The sequence below is a fragment of the Mauremys reevesii genome, linkage group 18, assembly GCF_016161935.1.
Source record: "Mauremys reevesii isolate NIE-2019 linkage group 18, ASM1616193v1, whole genome shotgun sequence".
Lineage (NCBI taxonomy): Eukaryota > Metazoa > Chordata > Testudines > Geoemydidae > Mauremys > Mauremys reevesii.
In genome coordinates this window covers 4,342,883-4,368,704 of record NC_052640.1, presented here as the reverse complement: position 1 = coordinate 4,368,704, position 25,822 = coordinate 4,342,883, and the positions used below count along the sequence as shown (strand labels likewise).

Here is a 25,822-nt window from a genome sequence, read left to right as displayed (position 1 = left end):
GTTGTAGAACTGACCTCAGCACCTTCTCCCCATACTCATGTATGTTCCACTATCTGAAATTCCCTTGTTTCAGTTGGATAATAGTATTAGTCATTTTCTCTTACATACAGTGTAATGTATTAAGTTACTCAGTGATGGAGATTCCACAACCTCCGTAGGCAATTTATTCCAGTGCTTAACCACCATGACAGGAAGTTTTTCCTAGTGTCCAACCTAAATTTCCCTTGCTGCAATTTAAGCCCATTGCTTCTTGTCCTATCCTCAGAGGTTGAGAACAATTTTTCTCCCTCCCCCTTGTAACATTTTATATACTTGAAAATTTATGCCCCTTTCAGTCTTCTTTTCCAGACTAAACAAACCCAATTTTTTCCAATCTTCCCTCGTAGAACATGTTTTTTAGACCTTTAATCATTTTTGTTGCTCTTCTCTGGACTCTTTCCAATTTGTCCACATTCTTCCTGAAATGTGGTGTCCAGAACAGGACACAATACTCCTGTTAAGGCCTAATCAGAGCGGAAGAATTACTTCTCGTGTCTTGCTTACAACACTCCTGCTAATACATCCCAGAATGATGTTTGCTTTTTTTGCAACAGTGTTACACTGTTGACTCATATTTATCCTGTGTTCCACTATGACCCCCAGCTCCCTTTCCACAGTGCTCCTTCCTAGGCAGTCATTTCCCATTTTGTATGTGTGCAACTGATTGTTCCTTCCTAAGTGGAGTACTTTGCGCATTTGTCCTTATTTAATTTCATCCTATTTACTTCAGACCATTTCTCCAATTTGTCCAGATCGTTTTGAATTTTAATCCTATACGTCCGCAAACTTTATAAGTGTACTCTCTGTGCCATTATCTAAATCACTGATGAAGATATTGAACAGAACCAGACCCAGAATTGATCCCTGCAGGACCCCACCCGTTATGCCCTCCCAGCATGACTGAACCACTGATAACTGCTCTCTGGGAACGGTTTTCCAACCAGTTTTGCACTGACCTTATAGTAGCTCTGTCTAGGTTGTAGTTCCCTAGTTTATGGAGAAGGTCATGTGGGACTGTATCAAAAGCTTTACTAACATGTACATTAAATGAAGGGATCTTGTGAGAAAAGCTAGGTATCAATATCATACTGCTACCTTACGGTAAGTGCAAATCAGACACCATATCTAAACAAAAGCGACAGTATTTAAAAAAACCTTTGAGAACTTTAGTTTAATAAAGCAATAACTCGCACTTCACATTGTGTACAAAACAAAATTCAAGAAGTAAACCATACAGAAACCAACTGTCAAGACATGGAATAGTCATTTAGCAAACAAAAGGTAAAATGGTCCGCAGTAGAATATACAGCTTTTACATGAAACAAAGTTACCAGCTCTAATGTTGTTTATGAAGCTTAAAAATAATAGTTTGAATGTCATTTACAAACACACAATATAAAAACAGACCAACTTGAGCAGAACATCAATTGAATACATTTTTATAGAATTCCCTCCCCTCTCTTAATACTAAAATAGGCCATTGTGGTGAAGTTACTAGCATCTGCCATATGAACTTTTTAAATGGAAGGTGGTGTACGGGCCCATGACTTCTGAAGTAAGTCAGTGTGTGTGTGTTTACGATGGGTTGTATGTTGCCACAGGGGCTGTCTACCATCACCAACCAAACCCTGGTGACCATTGGGGCTCTACAATCACAGCATTAAGCTTTCACTCAACTGTCTCATTCTTTAAAAAAGTAAAAAAGAATACTCCATAAAACTTCATATAGTACCCAATCTGTAAAGTGAAGATTCCCCTCCCATTACCCTCAATATGAGGGATCATTTAAAGCCATTTTACCGGAACAAGAAACATACCTCTTTGCTCTCAGAGAAAAATAAACAACTGGATTTGTACAGCCCCATTCTGGATCTTGGTGAATGCAACAGTCCAGAGAAGTATTTACACGAGTGTGATTGGCGGTTTCTCTTGCTAGCATAAATAAGGACACAACATGGCTTCCAAAAAGGCATCTCTCATTTTACTCTTGCTCACTTTTCCAGTAGCATCCTGGCAAAATCAGCATTGGACATCTTTTTAGGCTCCTCAGTGGCTGCAGATGAAGTTGCCGGTGAATTCTGAACCATCCCATTCTCCGCCTTTGTCACAAGATTGCTCTGGCGCTGTAATGCACGAGGCACCATTGAGAGCTGAGTTCTTCCCTTCCCCCGTCTAAAAAACAAAAGGCATGTTTGAGAACAGCAAGGAGTTTTTTGAGGGGGAGTTGGTACATTAATTTAAATCAAGAGGAAAGAAACAAAGGTTTGTTCGCCACAAGGAACACCCATTTAACTACTGTTCCTTTCTCAGTTGTTTTATTTACAGGTGATGTAGTGTTTACACTGCTTTCATTTTGATGCCCGTTGAAAGAGTGTATTTTAGTGCTGGCAAAAGGCACCAAGCCGGACAGCCCGGGAGACTGAAGTCTCCTATCCATTGAACAGGTGCACAGCAGCAGCACAACCCTGGTCTACTGGCATGCCTTAAACCCTTATCTGTGGGAGCACCCTTCCAAGATGAAAGGAGAGCTCAGCCTTCCTACCCATTTCAAACCCTGGCCAATTTGCCAAGACTGCCAATAGCAGATAATTCAGGCCAGTTTTGTGCTCAGATGTTCACATCAGAAATTATCACCAGAACAGCCACCAACACCATGGTACCTTTCAGTCACTGCTGCGCTGGGCTGGATCTGAACTAGCAATCTAGAAGTGGGAAGTGTCTACATCCCATTACCAACCCTGTGAATCCACCACTCCCTAAACCATAACAATAAGGCACTTCTATAGCACCTTTCAAACATTATCCTCACCAGTCCTTGGTGCGGTTCCTAAGTATCCCTGTGTTACAGACCTGATGTTTTCTAAGCATCCCCAAGCAATACATGCCATGAATACTTACGCTCCATAAATCTGTCGTGGTACCATAGACTGCGAGGCTCTCCCTGCCTCAGGTTTGTCTGGGAATTTTCGGAGAGGTGGATTACTGATTGCCACCTTAATGACATTTTCCTTAATTGTCAGGCCATCCATTTTCAATACCGCCTGCGAGGCCTGCGCTTCATTTTCGTACTCTACATAGGCCAGGCCCTGAACAAGGAAAGCCCAGAGACAAATTAGGTAAGTGTCAGTGTATATTTTCTGCATGACAGCTTCTGCACAGAGCTTAGTCAACTGAGATGACTGAAGTGACAATGGTAAGGTACAGACATGACATATGGCTGAGATGAAGTCCCACTCTTCATGGTTAAACTGCAGGAGTGCTGAAGAATTCAAAGCTATATGGCTGTCTAGAGAGCAGAGTCTTGCTAACTGCTACTCATGAGACCCCTTTTAATTGAAAATGTATTTTGTACATTAGCAAGTAGGTAAACAGTCACTCGAGCGCTACACCACAGAATGCTGTCTTAGTAGTGAGACCTCACTGCAGCACTCTAGTATCTGCAACGAGGCTGAGACCATAGGGTTGGAAAGAATCATCAGATTTACAGGTTAGCCCAGTGAAAGTTAGTGAGACTCTATACATCTCTATCTAGCAGCTACAAAGGCAAGATCCACATGGAATCTGCTGCAATTCTTTACTAGCTTAAAACTTCCACTTAGGAAATCAGGTCCATTACCCTATGGCATAAGTAGTTACTTTAGTTTCAAGAGCAGCCAATCTATTTTAGGCAACACCATCAACATTGAATGGTAGAAGTGGTCTCTGAAGGGTTGGAGAAATTTGTCCCACAAGCCACATGGGGATACTTTTAAGTCATCAGCAACAAAGCATTCCCCACAGGCAATGGTTCGCTGTGCAGGTTTCACTGTATTGCAGCTGCTAATCACACTGCTGATGGTCCATGTGGGTGAGAGTTTCCCCACATGGGTAAGGAGAGGCTGCATGGAGGCACTTCCTCCCACACAATGCAGGAGATTTCTAGCAGCTGTCACTGCATAGTAGGCCAGTGATATTCACAGTGATTTCACAACATGCAAAACTATGCCTTCCTAATTGCGTTACCATTGCTCTTAGGGCCCATAGTTTGTATGCACTTTTAAGGCTGGATAATCTTGGAGGACGCATCATTCTGGACCATACAAATATATCCAGTTTTAAATGTGACCTTGTTTAAGCTATGAATGATGAAATACATTCTATGGCATTTAAGTAGGAATCCCAGCTCAAGCCAAGCTCTGAACATAGCCTGCGAAAGTAAGTGAAGCAAGTGGAGAGCATCAATTACAAGACCTGCAGTGGGAGCCATTTTTGAAAGATTATTTTGCTTTAAAATGGATTTTCAAGCTCTTAGTACATACAACATACACATGATTAGCAGGACGACAGGCAATAGAGTGACTAGCACTTAACTGTGTCTATTTGAGTAAAGTGTGGAAGGGCAACATTTTGAGGGAACAGCAGCTGATTTTAAATCTCTCATTTAATTAATGTCCTTAATTTTATACAGATGCAAATGTCACAAAATCTGTCATGAGATAAGGTGGCTAATTCCTTACTGCCACATTCATTGCTGGAAGACATATTGAGATCACTGGAGTCAAAGAATTAAAAACAACTGAAGTCCTTTTAAAACTAGTTATGATCACAGCTGTATTTCCATATAATTACATCAGGAGGATACTGTCATGTGAGAACAGTTAAAAAAAAATACAGATTCTTCACAGACTACCAGCGCCTATTACTACAATTGAAAGTTCTACAGAACATCTTTTTCTCTCATTTATACCCATACTTTCTGCATTTCACTTAATTTGGGAAAGACAGACAGACTCCATTTCACTTTCTGGTGCTCATGCACTAGCATGAAACATTTGGGTTACAGATACTGCAAAAGAAGGTATAAATTTAAACAAGTCTGGTTTTGGATTAAGAATAACTCATGAAAACATTCCAACTCCCTTGTTTGATTTTAAAACAGAAAATCTATCTTTTGGACCCAAAATATCCAAGAGTTTCCCCTTGAAGTTTCTTTTAACATTTAGATTAATGTTAACATTAGATTAACATGAGTGCTGGACACTTACCTTAGGTTTCCCAGCTCGATTAGTGACTAGCCTAATGTCTTTCACATTTCCATGTGCTTTACACATCTCCTCCAGCTCTTCTTTAGTGCAGGAGAATGGCAAACCAGAAATAAATAGTTTATGCTTCTCTAGTGCAGTGCTGTACCTGAACACCTAGGGTAAAAAAAGGACATGAATTCCTGTCCAGCTGCAGACATTCAAAGAACCTATGTCCAACTTGCGCCATAATTTCAGACCATTAAATATTAGTACGAGACTGGGGTTGTGTCTTATGTGATTATAACAGCGCTTAACACAATAGGGCCTCTGTCCTGATTGGAGCTCTTAGGTGCTCCAACAATACAACTAATAGGTACGCACTTCTAAGAATTCAGTCTGCTCTAAGCAAGCAAAGGTTTCACCCCAATGAGTCTCTACAATATTATAGGTCTGCTCCAAGTTCAGGAAGAGCTTCCCTAACTGTGCCTTCATGCTATATTTTGAGCGTTAAAATAATATAGGATATCTAGCTAGTGTAGCAAGTTGTGTGTGCGCACACACACCCATTGCATCTAACACAGAAACATTAGCAAGACTTTATGGATACCGCATACACTTCAACGGCTGTCAGCTGCAGTGTTGACGTGCTTCACAAACACTGCACTTTGGGATCATGCGTGGATAAAAGTTCACTATCTACAATACCTGTAAACGGTTACTCCTACTGCATTTGATGCAAACCTTTCCCTGTATTACTAGTTATGTACCTAGCATTAGTCGCAGCCTCTTGAAAAGCATTTTACAGATTATTTGAAAAATATACAGCTGGGAGATTGAGAAACATGGTTACTACACTGAGTGAGTACACAAATGACAGAGGATTTATTCAAGTGTAGATAGTCAGAGATACACTGATCACTGCAGAAGTCAGCTCTAGCGTGTGGCTCAGCTACCTGAAAAGATGCAAGAATTCTGAAGGGCTTCAAATGCTTTGGAGGTTCAACCAGTCAAGTGCCTTTCACTTTATCTAGCACCATCCAAAGAGATCACAGTGTGGGTTCTCAACCAACAAAGCAGCACAATTACTCTCCCTTATTTTGGGGGGGGGGGGGGGATTTTTTTTTTGTGTTGTAACAGGAGAGTACAGAAAAGGTTGAGAGCCACTGGATTAAGTTACCAATCAAGCTAATTACTGGTTATCTATTGTGTCAAAAGGTGTCATCGACATGCACTGAGCGTATCTAGGGCAGATATTTCTCAACGTAAATTCTGGACTGCCAGTATGAAGAGGTTAGTGCAGGGTTGAACACTAGGAAGGATTATTGAAGAGACTAGACATGCTGCTAGTATTCCTATGCAATCTCATAATAAGGTTATTTATTGAATGATTAAGAAGTATTGTACCTTAAAATCTGGATTCTTGTTCTTGTCAACACAGGGAGACACAAACATTGGCCTCCCCTCCACAATCCTGCGATCCAATCCCAGGGCCTGTAGAGCTGATTTTTCATCCACAAATTCTACATAGCAGTAGCCCCGGAAAGTCCCCCTGTTAGAAAATATGGGGCGGATTTCCACCACTTCCCCACAGCTCTCAAAGAGCTCTTTCAGTTTCACTTCAGGGTCTGCCATGCTATAAGAAAGATTGCTGACAAAAACAGTGACATTATCTTTAGCACTGTCATGGAGAACTCTGGGAGCGTCTTTTCGGCTTGCAGCTGCCTTTTCCTTTTGTTTAGAGGAAGCAGCTGGTCTTGCAGGTGTACTTCTTCCAAACAGGCCGGTTTCTACCTCCATATCTTCCACCTCTTCTTCAGCATGCGTACTGTCACCATCACCCTTGTGTCTCTTGCTAGGCTGCTCTGCTGTTTAGTGAAACAAAAGCTTTAACTGATTTAGACGTTCTAGCAAGCAGCAGGGTTTTATTATATATATATATAAAGGGAAAGACTGCCTTCCTCTAACAGCCTGATCCAGGGAAGTGCTCAGCACCTGGAACTGCAGGTGCAAAATAAGATCCTAACACAATCAAGAGCAATCCTTTTGGAGTTAGAGAGATAAGGACTGTATACCTAGGACAGTGAAGGCTTTAAAGGGACACAAGGTTAGTAGGCAAATTTTTCCACTTTCTATCTCATCACACACACTGTAACTACATGCATGACCATGTGTTTTTCCCTCCCCACAAATAAGTGGGTAATAGCATTCTTTTCAAAAAAACAAGCAGTCTTCTGAAACCACTGAGTGAGGCTGTATGCATGTTCCTCCCTCTGGGGGACATTCCACAAGAAACATTTGTTTCAACCTTCCGAGATGCTGTTATAAATACAGGAAAATGCAGATGGTTTGAATAGCTTGGAGGCCACACAGAATCGGGGAAAAAATAGGGAGATTTCAGCTAATTGGGGTTTACATGCAATGAAATAATTGTATAAGCCAGGAAACGTATCTAGTGAGCGTTCTTTTAAACTTATTTCAATTATTAAGGAAATGTAAGTGTTCACTCCCTATTTCATTTTATGATCACTGACAATCAAAAAAATGCAACAGAGGCAGTTTTGTGATTGACACATGGAGATAAATTAAGATCCCTTTGGAACACATAGCTCCAAGGAGACCCCAACAAGACTTCCCTGACCTGTGCTGACTGCAGAGAGGCAACTAAAAGTTCTGCTGTCTTAAGTTGTGAAAAATTTTAAGCTACAGGTTTATACCTTCCTCCTCTTGCCCCCACTCTCCGTCGTCATCATCTTCTACTTTGCGTTTGTCTCCAGGTTTCATTTTTTTAGCCTTTTTTGAAGCTTTTTTCTCAGCCCGAGCCTGCTTTCGTTGTTCAGCTTTTTCTTCTTCCTGCTTCACAAGAGCAGCTTCCTTCTCAGCAGCCTGGAAACATTGAGGAGTTTTGTCAGTCACTGCAAACTGAAGCAGATTTTTTCTAAAGCACTTTTTAGAAGGTATGCTGCATGTATCTATAGCAATAAGAAACAGATTCTTCCACTAAGCTTTATACACACAGCCCAAGTGGGAGGATTACTTAACAGATATATCTTAACTGGTCATTTCTATACTTTTAATTGTCATGTTAATTTTACCTCTTCACAAGTATCAACTAGACGGCCGGTGCAGAAGAAACTAATTATATCAACACACTAAGAAGTTAGCAGTTTTTAGGGTATGGCTACACTAGCAAGTTCCTGCACAACAAGTTATACCACTTTTATTAAAGCACTGGAATTAAACTGCTGTTGCATGTCCACACTGTGTTCCTTGTGACAGTGGAGTGCATCCACATTAGCAGCTCTTGCAATGGCAAAGAGCAGTGCATTGTGGTAGCTATCCCACCATGCAAGTGGCCACAGGGTGCTTTGGGAAGGGTTTGCAATGCCTCATGGGGCAGGCACAGCATCACAGCATGCAGGTTTCCCAATCCCATTGCTCCATGGGCATCCTACTACATTGCCAGCTGCTTTTCAACTGAAGGGGGAGCAGATTGTGTGACAGGAGGGGGAAGGAGAGACAGTGTGTTTTGGGGGACAGAGAGTGTGTCAGCAACCAGTCCTGAGGCAGGGGGAAACACCAACATCAGCCCCAGTCTCCCTCCCCAGGTCTCTGCACAGAAATCTGTGTGTCTCACACACACACACCCCTCTGCCTCTGTGTTCAATGGCAGAAGCATTCCACATTAATGGTTTGCTTTGTGTCCCAGAGCAGATCAGCACAGCACAGCACACAATGGCTGTCAGAAAGGGAGCTCTGAAAGGGGAAAGGCACATGTCTCCAGGCCAGCCGATTTCCAAACACTGAGCAGGGTGGCCACTTGAGGGATTAAGGGAGGACAACTAATTGCTTTCTGCACTGTAATATGTTTACACAGCCAATACAGCGCTGGAGCCTCTGTGCTTTAAGGCTTATGACTCTCCTCGAGGTGGCTGGTTTTTTTGCAGTGCTGCAACTGAGGAGTTTCTGCGCAGTGTGTACACCTCAGGAATTACACCGCAGAAAGCTGCTTTACTGCGCAGTAACTTGCCAGTGTAGACAAGGCCTTAGTCTTGCGGATATTTCAAGATCATTTGTGGGGCTTGACAGAAGAAGCTTAAGTCAAAACACTCCTGTAAAGATGACCTTGGAATAACTGTTTCCTATTCTCAGATAGTTCATATAAAGAAATTCTGACCTTTACTCTTTGTTCATTAACTCGAGCTAGTCTATTTTCTGTTTTTTGAACAGCTGCATCCCAGTCCTCTAAAGTGCCTATAGGATACAAAAAATGAGTTTTACTCTTCCCATAATTTGGGAAAAAACACATTTACTAAAGTAAGAATGAAACTTTTGAAAATATCCCTCAATATTACCTATCATTAGAGACAACGCAAAAACGAAGTCCTAATCTATCTAGTGGGCTTGAAAAAGATTAGAATAAAATCAAATACAATGGAAGCCTTTTATAGAGCGTGATGCAAAGTGCACTGAAGTCAAATGAAAGAATCACATTGACTTCAATGGGCTCTGGATCCGATCCACAGTAAAGAATTTTTCCTGCCCAGAACTTCACTGAAAGTAGAGGTTTCTTGCTAAAGTTTAAAAGGTTGAAGCAAATGCACTGTACCAGAACAATACAGGACTACCGTTCTACTTCCCCAGAAGCACAGCTTCACTAAGCTTAGAGTTCACTACATAACAGTTCCCCGAGCAATAACTTTGGACTTAATAAACCAAGGAAGTGACACGTTAGTGGGCTATAGAAGTTACCTTCTATCCTCTCAAGAGATAGCAGCACCTCACAGACATGCTCTGGATAGTCACTTGTGCACTGCACAGCTCGATGCAAGGCCTTCCTACAGTGCTGGGTATCTCCATGGGCCCTGAATTGGGGAAATGCAACAACAAGGAGCAATTATATTTGCTGCTTTCACTCCCAGATAACACGTATAACCCATTATTATAAAACTTAGCAATTCTACAGCATCTTTCCCTAGAACAGCGGTTCTCAAACTTTTGTAGCGATGACCCCTTTCACACAGCAAGCCTCTGAGTGAGACCCCTCTTATAAATTAAAAACACTTTTTATATTTAACAGTATTATAAATGCTGAAGGCGAAGTGGGGTTTGGTGTGGAGGTTGACTGCTCTCGACCCCCCCCAGGCCATAACCTTGTGACCCCTGAGGGGTCCTGACCCCCAATTTGAAAATCCCCACCCTAGAACTCAAACGCACTTAAACATTAAAAAAACATGACCACATTGAACCCATCTTGCAAATGGAGAAACTGAGGCAGAAATTAAATCATTGCTTCATTAAGTCAAGTCCTTACCGTTCCAAGTTATAATATTCTAACCACATATTGGCATATTTGGCATTCCCTTTAGTCATAATGCTGTCCCAGAGCTCTCTGGCCTTCTGCATATTGTTACACAGGCGAGCCTAAAAAAGGCAACATTAAAAAAATTCAATATAAGTAAAAATTATCCACACACAGAGGAATCCAGAAAGGCACATTCACCACACTTTGCAAACCTTGTAAGTGACACACAAGAAATGTCAAAATAAATTATTGCTATTGAAAGCTAACTTCTCCAGTTAGAGCTCTTCTCATCCCAACATTGGCCTCTGGTTGCCAGGCATATTTCAGTTTATACATTACATAAGATCTTATTTAAATAGTTCTGAATGTCTTTAATTTCAAATGTTATTATTCGTGACTGAACACCTTAAAAAATAATGAAACTTGAAAACATCTTTCTTCATATTTATATGATACAACAGATGCTCTATTTGAATAGGAAAGTTTCAAAGCCAGTACTACTGAAATGCTCTTCATTAGCATCTTTAATGTAAGGAAACCAAAGCACGTTGTGATTATAATATCCGTGCAAGTTAGGCACATAACCCCTTTTATAGGTGGGAAAAAAATGAGGGAGAGAGGCGACTTATCCAATGTTGCACAAGGTTGTGGCAAAGCAAGGAACAGAAACTGTGACTCTTGTTTCTAATCTGAATCAGACTGCTGCCTACTCAGGGTCTTTGAACTCATGCCTTCAGGTACACCATGAGCGGCTGATCAGTTTGGAGTGGTTGTGATGGATAAGGAGAAAACCTCAGCTATACAGATCACTGACACAAGGGCCCAAGTGGTACAGAAGAAGGAGTATGCACACCTCTATAAACATAGATTTCTAAAAAGGTAACTTCCACTAGCAACACAATTTAAATACAACAGATTGATGAAAATATTACCTCAATCCTTGCCCAGTTCTGCATTATAGTGCAGGACGGATCCCCACTTTCACTAAAACCTTCGGATTAAAAAAAAAAACCCAGTGTTGTTAGACGCATGTTTCAAAGCAGTGATTCACAAGCAAAGTATTTGTAACGCTACAGTAAAAGACTCGCATTACAGATTTACTATATGTGTGGTCCAAGCTTAAAACATTATCAGAAAATGAATATACCTCAGCCTCAATGGAACACACACAGAATAGAAAATAAGCCATTTTGGAGTGAAAAGAATGAGAATATTTCAAAACTCTGACTTACGTTCTTCCACTTCTTGTTTTAAATATTCCACTGCACGTGCAAATGCAGACCTCAGCTCTTCTAGTTCTTTACTTGAGTCTTTAGAAAGACAGAGAAATATATCTGCACTTTAAAATGATGATTTCCGTTTCCTTTAGCCTACTATGGCTTCGTCACTAATGTTCAGCGCAAAGAAGAAATCCACTTTCACCAACAGAAATTTTGTTTTTTCAAAAAGCATTTTTCACGTCAGCAGAAGTCATTGCATATGGAGTTTAAAAGGACAAACAGCCAAAGGAGATCAAAAACAGAGAAAGAATTTTGGGACAATCTATTCAACTAGGAACTGATTTAGTGAACTCTACAAGTTGTGATTTAATAAATACCAAATTACTATTTCCTCCACAATAAATAACATCTTAAATACAATTATTAGAGGCTCTTTAAGAAGAGTATATTGCCATTTCTAAAGACTACACAGAGCAGAGACTTTAAACTAAGGTGAGTTACTCTCATAAGTTTATATATAGTTACCTTGAGTAAAATCCACCCTTCTTCTTAGATAATCAAGATATGCCTGCCAGATCTCTACATAATCCGTAGCCTGAATAAAACCAGCATTCAAAGCCTTTTCAAAGTTGTCTAGGGGAAAAATAAAAGCAAACATGTATTTACTTTGCCAATAACTGGAGTTAGTAGATTGGGAGATGGGAGGGGGCTATTTGTGTGGTTTTATGAATCAAAAGTTACACTTCAAAAAACTGAATGATGCAGTGGAACCTGTATATAATAAATTCTGATTTGGCAAATTAGTAGGAAAATTGTAAGTTTGTTTCAATTCAGTAATGTGCAATTATGGTTATAACAAAACCTCAGCTTAAACGTGAAATTGTTTCAGGAAAGAGACTTTACCATAAAATGGTTCCACTGTTTCTCCATTAATCCAACCTAGTTTTAGAGATATTTCAGAATGGGTTCAGATTCCTTGTTGAATACTATGCACATCACCATTCGTCAACAAGAAAACATCCTGGTCCAGACACTAATGACAGCAGTATTTCCTTACCAGAAACAATCTGATGATCAACTCTGTGCCTCTCCATTGCTAAAAGGTACCGATTCCACAGCCCGACAGTCCAGGGACAATTCCGAACAGCTCGATCATGTGCGGAGAGTACCAATTCTTTTACTTTCAACTGCCGGTCCTAAAATAATCACACAATTAATTACAGGATGCAAAATAGCCCACTGCTCCTCTCATTAGACAGCCATCATCACAGATGGACACAATATTACAAAAAAAATTGCTGCCTTCGGAAAAAAGCATGTTTTGATTTCACATAAAAGTTTGAGAATTGTAGTTTCAAATTGAGCACATCAAAAGTGAGAGGAGATCTGCTACAGTGTAACAGGGTATAACATTGGTCCCACTTTCAATGAACACAAACCATAACCAATCAATTAACCCATTCTGCTATGCTACCAGATGGAATGAGACAGATGTAATAAAAGCATTGAATGAATCCCCAATAACCTCTTAGTCATTTAGAGCACAAGAAAAAAAAATAATAATTTAGCATCACAGCATAAGACACCCCCTTTAAGGGAACTAGGTATAGCACCTGTGCCTAACTCAATACCTTCCAGGAGGTAAGAATGGAGACTAGGAAGCAGCTCAGTATGGGTACGTCTTCACTGCAGAGTTAACCTGGCCTCTTACTTGGGTGTTGCCTCTAACCGCCTTCCCATCCACACACAAAATACATTGGGATGGACCAGAGGGCAGGACCCAGTTTACCTGTTCTGATCAATGTCAAAAGCATGTCTGTATTTGAACAATTAATGCATCCCTGAGAAAAGGGAAAGAGATACCGGTGAAAACTTCATTGATGCAGCTTAGGATGACTAGATAGCCAGTGTGAAATATTGGGACAGGGTGTGTGTGGGTGGGGGTGTGTGTAATAGGCACCTATGTAAGGCAAAGCCCCAAATATCAGGACATCTGGTCACCTGTCGCAGCTGTCCGGTTAGTTGGACCGACAGCTTACATGAAAGGGGGAAACTGAGGCAGAATCCAACACTGAGTCTGAGTAGACATTTATGGCTACAAAATAGGGTAAAGGTAATATTCTTTTGCTTTCCTTACCAAATACTGATTGTAACGTGCCCACAGATCAGGCACAAGACAGTTCTCAGCCAGGGCACGCTCATAGATTAACTGAATGCGAGCTGGATCCCCTGCTTTCATTTCAAAGTCAATATAGGCTTGATATTCTGCTAGCTTTGGTGTTTCAGCAACCAGCTAGAACACAAACATGAGTACAAAAAGGAAATAGAGTCAGGAAAATAATCAGATCAACCTTGAATCAAAACAGCATTTTACAGGCCAAGGACAATATTATGAAGAACAAGAGTTTAGCCTCAAAATCAGCAGCAGATCTGGGAGAATTCTAAGCAGTGGAACTGGATTCTGGCCTTTGATTTTCACCGATCTCTGAGTACACGTCAGGCTCTGGGAGGGTTCAACTACACAATGCTACCCCTAAGAGGTCAGAAGGTCTGGAAAACTAACAAGAATTCTAATGGGCGCCATAGGGATATTGTAGAGTGAATCTTGATGCAGGTGTCACTGTATAGACCAGGGGCGGGCAAACTTTTTAGCCTGAGGGCTGCATCAGGTTTTGGAAATTTTATGGAGGGCCAGTAGGGGGAGGGGGGGTGTCCCCTCACACCCTCTGATGGTCTACTTCCGGGACCCCTGCCCCATCCACCACCACCCCCACTCCCTGTCCCCTGACTTCCCCCCCCGGAACCCCTGCCCCTGACTGTCCCCTCTGCCCCATCTAACACCCCCGTCCTTCCTGACTGCCCCCCGGGACTCCTGCCCCCATTCAATGCTATTTTGCATTCTGCCCCAGGAGCTCAGGGGCCAGGCAGGAGGGTTCCACGGGCCACAGTTTGCCCACCTCTGGTATAGACAGTACTATTTCAAGCTGCTATAAAATTCTCAACAGTGTCTATAATAATACAGACAACTGGAAAGTTTCCCTTACATTGCTTACTGCTGAAAAGGGTTTTCAAAGTCATTGGTTTACTTCTGTGGTTGTTTAGAAAAAACAGGTTGCTTAGTCTCACAACACATGCTTAAAATAGTTACCAGTGCCTCTTCATATGGTTTACTCTTTTCCATCTGCTGCAGTGCTTTCTTGTAGTTCTTTATTACTGCTTCAGGTATAGGATCCTCTGACCACTCTTCATATTCAGCATATGTGGCTTCCATGTCTATTAATATGTACAAAGAACCAAAGCAACTGAAAATTATTTTACTAAGTAATCTGAACTCAGCATCATGAGTTTTGATGCTGCCATAGCCAGTTGGTTAAAGGGCTGAGGTAACAGTTCCTACATAGTACAATCTAATTCAAACTCAAGATGAACTGTTTTTAAAACATCAATGGTTTTGAACAAAGCCACAGCAGGATTACTTTAAGGCTTTGGGGAAGAGAGAGAACAAGCCAAATTGTTTCATGTGCAAGTCAAAAAAAGTGAGAGAACCGTTTATCTGGGTTTGGTTAGACTCAAAGGAAGGGGACACAGAGGGTACCAAGTGAAAGCATTATGGAGCTAGTAACCTTATTGGACATTTGGGGGAACACCAAAAGCTAAGATAAGCAGCAGCTAGTATGTATTCCCAACTATCAACCTAGGCTCTTACATAAAGCTGGTCGGGAATTTTTCAACAAAAATTTTTTTGAACCTGCTCCAAATTAGGCAGAGCGGGGACCTGAACCCAGGTCTCCCACATTTCAAGTGTGCGCCCTAAGTAGCAAGCTATTGCCTAGTTTGGGGTGCAGGCTCTCTTTTTTTAACCCCCCCCCAGAAAAATCTCAAGAGGTCTCTGTTTTATCCTGATGGGGAATGGAAAAAATGGCTGAAATCACAAAAGCTTTAGTGGGACAAGAAAACAGTTTCCCACCCAGATCTACTTTATACCATGCTTATAGCCATGGCATCTTCATGCCTGTCTTCTGTTTAAAAGTTCCTAGTTTAAATTGTAAGACACATTATACCAAAGTATGTAAAGCACTAAAAGATTTTTTTGGAAATATCTATTTCCTTAACCATTGCAAAATCAATTTATCAATTAGTAAGCAAAATATTTCCAAAGCAGAGGCACAAAGTCTCTCAGAATGACACATCCATGACTGATCACTTCAAAACTACACAACCCTTGCAGCAGCATTTTCTGTGGCATGACCAAAAAGGAGAATTCAGTGGCATAATCACTGCCCAACTCAAGGAGGACTTATAGCCTTATTAATGCAGTCTTCTCAAGTTCATAGACTCTTACCTAGCAGCGGGAGCCCCAGCTGGCGCCTAAACAGTGTGTGGATCTTCTCAAGCTGTGCACAGAGTGTCTGCTGCTGTTCAGGGGAAGGAATACTGCCAGCAGCTGGCTACAAACAAAGATATACTGAGCATTACCTAACTCCCTTGGGTCCTGGGTTGATGAACAATAAACCCAAGTGCAATTCCACATAACAGAGACTTCAGATCCAAATGACAATCTTTAAAAAGCAGACACGGCAAACAAGCGTCTCATGTGACAGAACGGTACAAGCTCACAACAGGAAAACTGCTCAGCCTGGAGGTCTAAGGCATGCAAGTAGCATTTCTCACCAAGAACTGACATGAACATACATTTGTAAATTATGTTTACGATCACAACAAATGGTTTGCGCATTGGCCTGCTAAACCCAGGGTTGTGAGTTCAATCCTTGAGGGAGCATTTAGGGATCTGGGGCAAAAATCTGGGGATTGGTCCTGCTTTGAGCATGGGGTTGAACTAGATGACCTCTTGTGGTCCCTTCCAACCCTTATATTCTATGATTACAGTACTTGATGAAGACAGTGACATGATAACGGCAATTACAAGCCCAATGTCAGTAACTGCAAGACAGTTTCTTACCTGATTTAATAAATCCCTGAAGTTCATACACAAAATGTATCCTCTAAGACTTCCAGGTACCCTAACAACCCTGACTAAAGACTGGATTCCTTAATACTATGATCTCCAATTACCCCCATTTAAATAGTTATTAGCGTTCTGAGAGTGGCTCTTTCAATGTCTTATTTTGTAAACTACCAAGAAACAGGAGTGGTAATGTTATCAGCCAGGTTGTGGGACTATTTTTTTAGGCTTTGTGCTTGCATATTTCAGAGAAAAAATATGCTCTGGAAATTTTGTCTGGAATCCAACATTCACTCACACAGAAGAAGAAAATGAATGAATCCTGAGGAAAAGGTAGAAAATCTCCAAAGATAGAAAACAAATATGGGTGAGTTATGTTGATAAATATTTATTGAGAAAAAACAACTGTTTAATAATGCAATATTTGGTTTAATTTAAAGGTATTTTTCTGAGTGTCAAGCCTACACAAAAGCAGGAAGGAAACTAACATCTGGAATGAGGTTCCTCATTGCATGCATCACAAATGACACCATCCCACAGCGATGGAAGAGATGCATTGATTGTTGAGAGGTCTATTAGAACTACCACCACCATTTGCTCACTCCTAAGATAACAGAAAAATCTGGACTTTACCTGTACTGTTTCCAAAATGGCGTTTTCAAACTCGCGGTAAGCTTCCCAGATTGCTGTTCCTTTTGTCACATGTAAGCCAACTGCAGTCAGCGCTCTTTCGAAAATGGAGCGAACTTTCTCAATTCCACCTTCCTGACCAATGCCACCAATCGAATACTGAGCATACTCGAGCCAGATTTCAGGACCTAAACAAAAGTCATCAGAAACAATGAAGTAAAGTCTTCTCCTAGGAAAAAGTCTCCTTTCTACTTCCCAAATCATCAGGTGTTTATAGCAAATACACAGAATCTTACATACTAACAATATACTTTCCTTGCACCCTACATTTCCACACAGGAAAAGAGAAACTAAAATATTCTTTCATACGGCACTCTTACCCCAATACAATTTGACAGGGTTACTGTCCTAGTGGATAGGGAAGCAGCAACAGACAATATCTTGATTTTAGTAAAGCTTTTAACACAGTCCCACATGACATCCTCATAAGCAAATTAGGGAAATGTGGTCTAGATTAAATTATTATAAGGTGGGTGCACAACTGGTTGAAAGACCATTCTCAAACAGTAGTTATCAATGCTTTGCTATCAAACTGTGAGGTGTATCTAGTGAGGTCCCACAAAAGTCAGTCCTGGGTTCGGTACTATTCAATAGTTTCATTAATGACTTGGAAAATGGAGTAGAGAGTATGTTTATAAAATTTTTAGATGACATCAAACTGGGAGGGGTTGCAAGCACTTTGAAGGCCAGGATTAGAATTCAAAATGATCTTGACAAATTAGAGAAATGGTCTGAAATCAACAAGATGAAATTTAATAAAAGACAAGTGCAAATTATTTCACATAGGAAGAAAAATCAAATGCTCAATTACACAACGGGGAATAACAGGGGAGGTGGTAGTTCCACAGAAAAAGGACCTGGGAGTCATAGTGGATCATAAATTTAACGAGTCAACAATGTGATGCAATTGCAAAAAAGGCTAATATCATTCTAGGGTGTATTAACAGGATGGTCATATGTAAGACAGGAGAGGTAACTGTCCCACTCAGCATTGCTGAAGCCTCATGTTAAGGTCTCTAATAAAGAGGATGGTGATCAGTTGTTCTCCCTGTCCAATGAACATAGGACAGGAAGTGATGGGCTTAATCTGCAACAAGGGAGATTTGTGTTAGATATTATGAAAAACTTTCTAGCTATAAGGGTAGCTGATCTCTGGAACAGGCTTCCAAGAGAGGTTGTAGAATCCCCATCATTGGAGGTTTATAAAAACAGATTGAACAAACACCTGTCAGGGATGATCTAAGTATACCTGGGTCCAGCCTCAGCACAGAGGGCTGGACTTGACTTTTTGAGGTCCCTTCCAGCCCGACATTTCTATTATTTTAATTTCTCTGCCAATTAAGGGCAATGGGCAAGGTATAGAGAACAAAGGATACCAGGCTGCATAACTTTTCATCACATACCCTAAAAAGCAAGACACTCAAAACCCCAAGCGTAATCCACTCAGCAGTTCCCCTGCAACCTCAACTACCTCCCCCTTCCCATAGTTCACATATTTCTACCTGACCTACCAACAGGCATCCTTAAATGCCAGCCATGTTAACTGTTACACTCATGTCTTTCAATGAGTAGTGGGTTAAGTGTCTCTGTATGTTGTTCCGCATGTAGTTCCAAACTGGTGTGTGTAAGTTAAGCAAGGTATGATATCAGGCTGAAAATGGTGGGTGCAAGATTTTCTGTAATAGAGCTGGTCAAACAAATTCTATCACAACAGTTTTCTATCAGAAAATGCTATTTTGCCAAAACCAATTATTTTGTGAAAAATGTATAGATTGGCAAATTTTGTTTCTGAAAAAACCTGGAAAAACACACGGACGTTTTTAGAATGGAATGTTTTGATTTTGTTTCTAAATTTACCTTATTCAGATTAAAATATATATAAAGAATGGTTGAAATCAAAATAAAACATTCCAAATGTCCCAAAACAAAGCTTTTTTCAGAACTTCATTCAACAAAACAAAACAAACAAATAAAAAAATAAATAAAAAAAACTCAACAATTTGGCTTTTTGTCCCTAATCAAGACAAAAACACTTTAGACATCTCAAAAATGTTTCATGGGATGGAAAACCATTTTCCAACCTGCTCTATTCTGTAATGTTTATGAAAACTCCAAACTCTTAATGCTTGAAGGGAAGAGTGGGAGGGGAGATGAGCTGGACATAGATAGGGACAGCACCGATGAGCAAGAAAGGACAAAGAAGTTGGCAGAAGAACTGCAAAGCAGAGCCAGAGAGCAAGGCAGAGCACCAGAGCTCCCATGTGACTCCATAGCCCTCCACTATGTTCCCAGCTCCAAAACAAAACCCAATGGGCCACTCATCTCCCAAATTCCATAGGTCCCGCTCCCCCACGTGTCATCCCAAATTAGAAAACTAGCACACTATCTTTCCCTTTAGTTTTGAGTGTTTATTTTTACTGTTCTAATCAAACTATCATAAAACATAGTGTTAAAAAAAAACAAGAAAAACAAACAGTAATGGTCTCTTGGAAATAGAGATAAGAAATGCTGGGTGAGCAGTTCTGTCACTTTTCTTGGAGATCAATTCAATTATGACAGGTCAGGGAATAATTCCTTTTTACGTGGTTTTTAGACGTTCAGGAGTGGCTTTGCCTGCAGATTTGAAGAATTAACTACGAAGCCACTACTGACACCTCCATAATATCTGCCAATTCATTTCACAGCTAGCTCCACCACGATACATGAAGCAAACCTGGTTGTTCAGTGCAAGAAATTAGGTACTTAGCAGCAGCCATCGCCCGGTGAACAGGTGCAGACAAGTATCAGATATTTGTCTCTCTTTTAATGAGAGTCCCCATGGTCCAGCACTGTAAAGAGTAGGCTGGCTGAGGTACTTAGCAGGTTGGTTAAAAGGATGGTGTCTTTGTGGTATTAATGGCAACCTACTCTGAAAAAGCTTTCATGGACAGTGGGCACAATGAAATACATTAAAGACAGCAGGAACTAACAAAACAAGGTCTACAGGAAAAATGCAAGGCACTGAAAATAAGCCTTTTAAAAACACTTTCTAAACACAAGAATAGAAGAATTCATTATGGGATACCCAATTCAATAGCTTTAGGGAAATACTCCTCATCAGGTAACAGCATGAGACAAAACCAGAAAATGTAGTGTTAACCATCTGCTACCCGCTGAAATAAATAAAATGATACAATAGATCTGAATCATTCAACGACTTCTCTCCAATTTGCACAAACTTGAAATCTCAAACTATGTCACCAACAGATTATGAGTTATTACTTTTAAACAGCTATTCTCTTCCTCACAGATCCAAAAACAACAACAACAACAAAAAAAACCCCACACACACTTTGGGGGAGTATTTTTCATACTAATACTTCTGATCCAGTTTCAGTATTAACCATAAGAAAACACCTTCTTAGGAAAAAAGAAAGTGATGATTTCAATGCAAAGCTACAAATGTTTATTTTGCAGGATATATTTGCAACTTACAGATATAGTCTTTCACAGCTCTCTCAAACAGCTCATAAACCTTCTCGCGATCGGTGCTTTCAGAAGCCATTCTTATCTCATCCTTCAACCAGTCCAGCCAAATTTCTGTAAGACAGCAGGAACTTTAGAGGTACATTACCAAGAATATTCAAGAGAGTCCAAAAGACAAGAAATTAGTTTAACTTGGCATCACTAAATAGAATTGTTTGAAAATGTGATTTTTTTTTTTTGGTAACACTTTTTTTAACCTTTACAGTTAGCTAAGGTTAATTTCACTAAAGCTTTGGCCAATTTTACCACCACAGCACCAGATATATAAGTAAATTTCTATTTGTAAAGGCAGAATGTTACCATGATTCCTATGTGAAAAGAGCATAATTGGTGTTAGTTCAATTCCCAGTGAACAATGATCCACAGCACAAGGGATCACCAGCACCAGGGATACCCTTATGGATACAATGCAGATGCCAATCACTGAATAGCCACAGAGGCTGTTCTCCCCCTCTCTTCTGGAGCAGGTCCTCCCATGTCAGGGCCAAGACACATCAGCCAGGCAGTGTAGGGAAGCTTACTCAGCTGCTGTCTGTACCATCAATAAACAAATAAACTTCTGGCTCAAGGGCTATCTGCAACTTTCAACAGCATCATATTCAGAAGATTACAAAATATTAACCTTTTGGCAGGAGTTTGTATGCTCAACACTGGACATTATAGCCAGAATCATCCACATAACAGTAATGCCCAAAGATGTCTGATTTGGTCTCATGGACTTATGTTAAAATTCAATGCAAATATTTTACAAACTGTTCAGTTTAGCTGCTAAAAATGGGATGGGAGTGGGGGTTTCAAAAGGATAACACTCAAGGGTGAGCTGAAATCATCCTGTACCTTCAGTAAGTGGAAAGAGTTCACTCATCTTCTGGCGGGCTCTTCTAAGCTTTACCAGCTCTCCTTCCTGGCGGAGCAGTTTTATCAGGTCCAAGTGACAGTTATAGTCAAATGCATTGATGGAAAGCTTTAAAAATGAGATTTAAAGAAATGTAAGACAGAGTACATCTAGCAGTTGGAGCAGGAAACTAGGATACAGAACTCCGAAGTTCTATTTTGGACTGTGCCATTGACCAGGTTATGGCTACACTAGAGAGTTTATAGCAGCACAGCCACTCTCAGTCAAGAGGAGAGAGCTCTCCATCGATTTAATTAATCCACCTTCAACAAGCAGTGGCAGCTGGTGCTTTGGTCATCGCTCGGGGGATTATTTATTCACATCCCTGAGCAACACAAGTTATACCAACCTAAGTGGTGGTGTAGACATAGCCTCAGTCTGTTCATGTCAGATGAATACAATACATACCTCCCACCGTCCCTCATGGGGTAGTGCAAGGTTTCATTATTGTTTGTAAAACCCAATGAGGGCACAAAATGAAAGAAGTCAGGTTTATAAAGAATACTTCTGACACAGAGGGTTGAATTAGGCGCTCAGAGCAAGAAACCACTATTTAATATGCGGCTCCTCAGGTGATAAGCATAACAAGTGAGTGCCTGCAAGCCTCACTGAGCAGTTGTGCATATTGACCAAGTCATCATTTCAATGGTAAAAATGATAGTATGTATCCAAACTGCGTTAATCTCTGCTGTTCAATACCATCGTTTAACAAAACTGAGAATTTGCTCTAGTAAACTAGTATAAACCCCAAAGAGTTTCAGCTTCCCCTACAGTAACTGGAAACAGCCAACAAAAGCAGTTCTCATCTACAAGATACCGTAGTTCTGACCTGTCAAAAGACTGAAGGCTCTTCTCACTAAAGTTCTGTCTCCCTTTTCTCAGTGTCTGTCAAGCTCGGAAAAATCCCTAGACTTGTTACTGTAGGGTCCACCTTGCCGTCCATTACAGCACCAGACATCCATGCTCTCCAACAATATTAGTCCTCAAAAATTGGTACTCCTGGCCACAACTGTCAATTATTTCAGTAATCAGTGCATAAAGAAAGCCCTCTGAAGTTAGCAGCTATTCCATAGTTTGCCATAGCAATTAAATTGCTGAAGGATTACACAATAGAAGGTCTTCTTTACACAGGTATAACATTTTCATAATTACCACTCTGAAACTGTCAGCAATTAGCACACTTTTGTAAAAATACTGAGAGTGTCTCCAACTGAAAGGGCTCTGTGGAAAGATGGCCAAAGAAGGTACACATTTCAATTCTCAAACTAATAGACAACACACACAAAGGTTAGAAAGTGTAATTTACATACATTTCACATGATTATAAAACCTGGAATTTGAGATTTGATTTTTTGAAAGCCATTCCAGTGTGTGATCAAATAATTTGATACTATATATAAACTGAAAGGATTTCTTAATCCTTTGCAACAGACAGCAGAGTTATACAATCCTGGATTAACACTACAAAATGGATATACATGAAAGGAGAATTACCCACGCCTAAAAGTTTAATCCAGTATACTCACTTTCTTCCACAAATTCACCCATCAATATCATCACCTTCCTAGTCCACTGGTTCACAAAACTCTCTCACCCTCCCCACAGGCTAACTATACTCCAATATTTAATGAGGGACTATAATACAGACTCCCTCACATATTTATTCTTTTGCTCTGTAGAGATATCAATACTTCATTAATCATTTGTAGCCCAGTAGCACCCACAACATACAAGGACACTGCTATACATACACGAAGACAGTCCCTGCCCCAAGGATCCTTACACATGAAGACAACAAGCAATACAGAAAGAGCAGTGAATGATACTATAAGCTTATAGACATTGTAGAAAGTGTTTTTTCTCCTTAACAACACTGACTAGCGCTCAGCCTAGATACCACAGTGCTGGGGGGCCGCAGGGTACCCGGCCCCAGCTCTCAAGAGCCAGGCTCCGTTCAGGAGTGCTACAGGAATGGAAAGCCCGTCCGAAAAGGCGCAGCCTTTGGCTCCCCTGCTCAGGAAGCACGTGGCACTGAGACGGGATAGGGGTGTGGGGAAGGTGTTTCTTGTGGGAGAGCCAGGAGCAGATGCCAGGCGCGGCTCCCTCCCACGGCAGGGGGAGAAAAGGATCCACTGTGGAAATCCTAAAGCCCCCGAGCCACAGTGCCCAGACCCGCCCCCGGTGCTCTGCACGCGCGAGGCCCCCAGGGCGGCGGGCCGGGAACGAGGGGCTCCCTCCCGCGCACCCCGAACTGGCCCCGCCGCCTCGTTAGCGCCTCAGCCGCGAGACAGAGAGTGCGCCCCCCCCCCCCAGCGATCCCGACGGCCCGCGAGGCCACGGGCCGGGACACGCTGAGGGAGGCCCCACGCGCGGCTTCAGGGACACGCGCTGCTCCCCTCCCCGCCCCCTACCTGCTCCTCCAGCCGCTGGATCTCGGCCTCGTTCTCCTTCTCCTCATCCTCGCCGTCCGCCGAGGAGTCCGAGTCGCCCTCGTCCCCGCACTCCCCCTCCGACTCGCGAGCCCCCTCCCGCCGCTCTTCCTCCGCCGTTGTCGCCGCCGCTGCCTCCTCCTCGGACCCAGCCGCCGCCATCTTGTGCAGCTACCTCCGTTGCGCAGCCTGCCGAGCTCGGCCAAGCAGTGGGGCTGCCCCTGGCGCGCCTGACCGAACCGCCCCCACACAGATGCTGACCTCACCCCCGTAGAGACAAGCGAACGCCCGCCTGGAGCTCGCGCTACACAGCTCCGCGGCAACGGCCGTTTCCGAGTAGGGATTGACGGCCTTCTCGTGCACGGATTCCTGCAGGCATCTGTGTAGTCCCCTCGGGCCCTTGGCACGTAGGGCCCTTAGGGAAGGTCGCCCTAGCCAGGGCTTGACGATAAGGGGAGGAACCAGGCTCGGCCGCCATATTGTGTGTGGCAACAGGCTCAAGAGCTTGGTTGGGCTTTCTGATCAGCTCAGCCCATAGCAAATGGCTCAGGTCCTGCTGCCGCGTCCCCGCTCATCCTCCCACCACCACTGCAGGATTCATCGTAATAGCTGAAAATTCAGTAAACACGGGAGGGAGGGGCACTGCACCGGAAATTAAATACTCATTATTGTATTTATAAAGTCCCCTCGGCTGCAACACAGGAGATACGGCATGGGAATTAAATATAGTTATATGTACTGTCTTTGCAAAGCTCCCCCATCCCACTTGGCCCCTTACTGGGGACGCTGCAAATAAATTAAAATAACTATTTGCAAAGCCCTCCCCAGCCTGTCCAACCACAGTGTACAGGATGCTGTCTAAAAAACTGATAGGATAGCAACACATCATATGACAGCAAGGTCTTAAAGAGGGGAGGGGTAGTTCAGTGGTTTGAGCATCAGCCTGCTGAGACGCAGGATTGTGAGGTCAATCCTTGAGGGGGTCATTTAGGGATCTGGGTCAAAAATCTATCAAGGGATTGGTCCTGCTTTGAGCAGGGGGTTGGACTAGTTGACCTCCTGAGATCGCTTCCAACCCTGATCATCTATTGCACTCACTCCCCCAAAGCCAAATAAAACCGCCAGTAAGGAACAAAACAGACCAACAAGAGAGCTGTTGCATTTAGCTGTCTGATAGTGAATCCTCACCAGCTCGCTGTCAAACTACAACACTGTTCAGGCTTGGGCTAAACAGCATGAGCGGGTGAGTCCTGTAGAGGTAGGGACACTGGACACAGACAGAGAAGACTTGAGACCTGTCACTGGAGGAGAGGAGCCAGTGCCAGACAGGGGGCACAGCTGTTAGCATTTGCAACCAACAGCACTTTTGGTTTGTTTGGTTTTGTGCCTCTCCTAGTCCCCTCGCTCTCTCCACCTGCACGCATCCCTCTGCGCGGGACCGAGGCGCCGGTGAATGGCACCAGTCACTCCCGGAGGGCGCCACGGGCCAGGCCTGGCTCCGCTAGGGTGTAACTGGCACGTGGCAGTGGGGTTTGAAGAGGCGGCTAGGTGGGTACAGCGCTGTCAGCAGGGGGACCCTGCAAAGTGCGCAGGCGCGGAGGGGGCCATTTCCCAGGCCCCGCGCAGCCGCAGCAGCGGGGATGGAATGGGGGCGGGTACGCGACCTCCTCGCGAGGGGGCGGTGCCGGCGCACGTGTGGGTCACGTGGGGCGGGGCGTGACGTAACGCTCTCCTAACAGTGCGCAGAGGGGTTGGG

General features: G+C 42.4%; 1 protein-coding gene across 2 annotated transcripts; it reads right to left on the bottom strand.

The window, feature by feature from the left end:
• Window positions 1-1,191: 1,191 nt before the first annotated feature.
• Window positions 1,192-24,243, bottom strand: SART3 (spliceosome associated factor 3, U4/U6 recycling protein). 2 transcript variants are annotated; one of them, XM_039505463.1, is made up of 19 exons: window positions 24,049-24,243; window positions 21,580-21,706; window positions 20,692-20,796; window positions 17,161-17,345; window positions 15,907-16,012; window positions 14,713-14,837; window positions 13,702-13,857; window positions 12,622-12,760; window positions 12,090-12,197; window positions 11,577-11,654; window positions 11,277-11,335; window positions 10,354-10,463; window positions 9,792-9,904; window positions 9,217-9,293; window positions 7,757-7,925; window positions 6,447-6,907; window positions 5,064-5,216; window positions 2,938-3,125; window positions 1,192-2,211 (listed from the first exon to the last, which is right to left on the bottom strand). In XM_039505463.1, exons 1-19 carry the CDS (start codon window positions 24,226-24,228, stop codon window positions 2,031-2,033), a joined length of 2,820 nt encoding a protein of 939 aa, XP_039361397.1. In that variant the 5' UTR covers window positions 24,229-24,243; the 3' UTR covers window positions 1,192-2,030. The 2 variants fall into 2 exon arrangements, with proteins under 2 accessions (XP_039361397.1, XP_039361398.1); XM_039505464.1 differs by lacking the exon at window positions 24,049-24,243 and adding an exon at window positions 23,164-23,436.
• Between the last annotated feature and the right edge of the window lie 1,579 nt (window positions 24,244-25,822).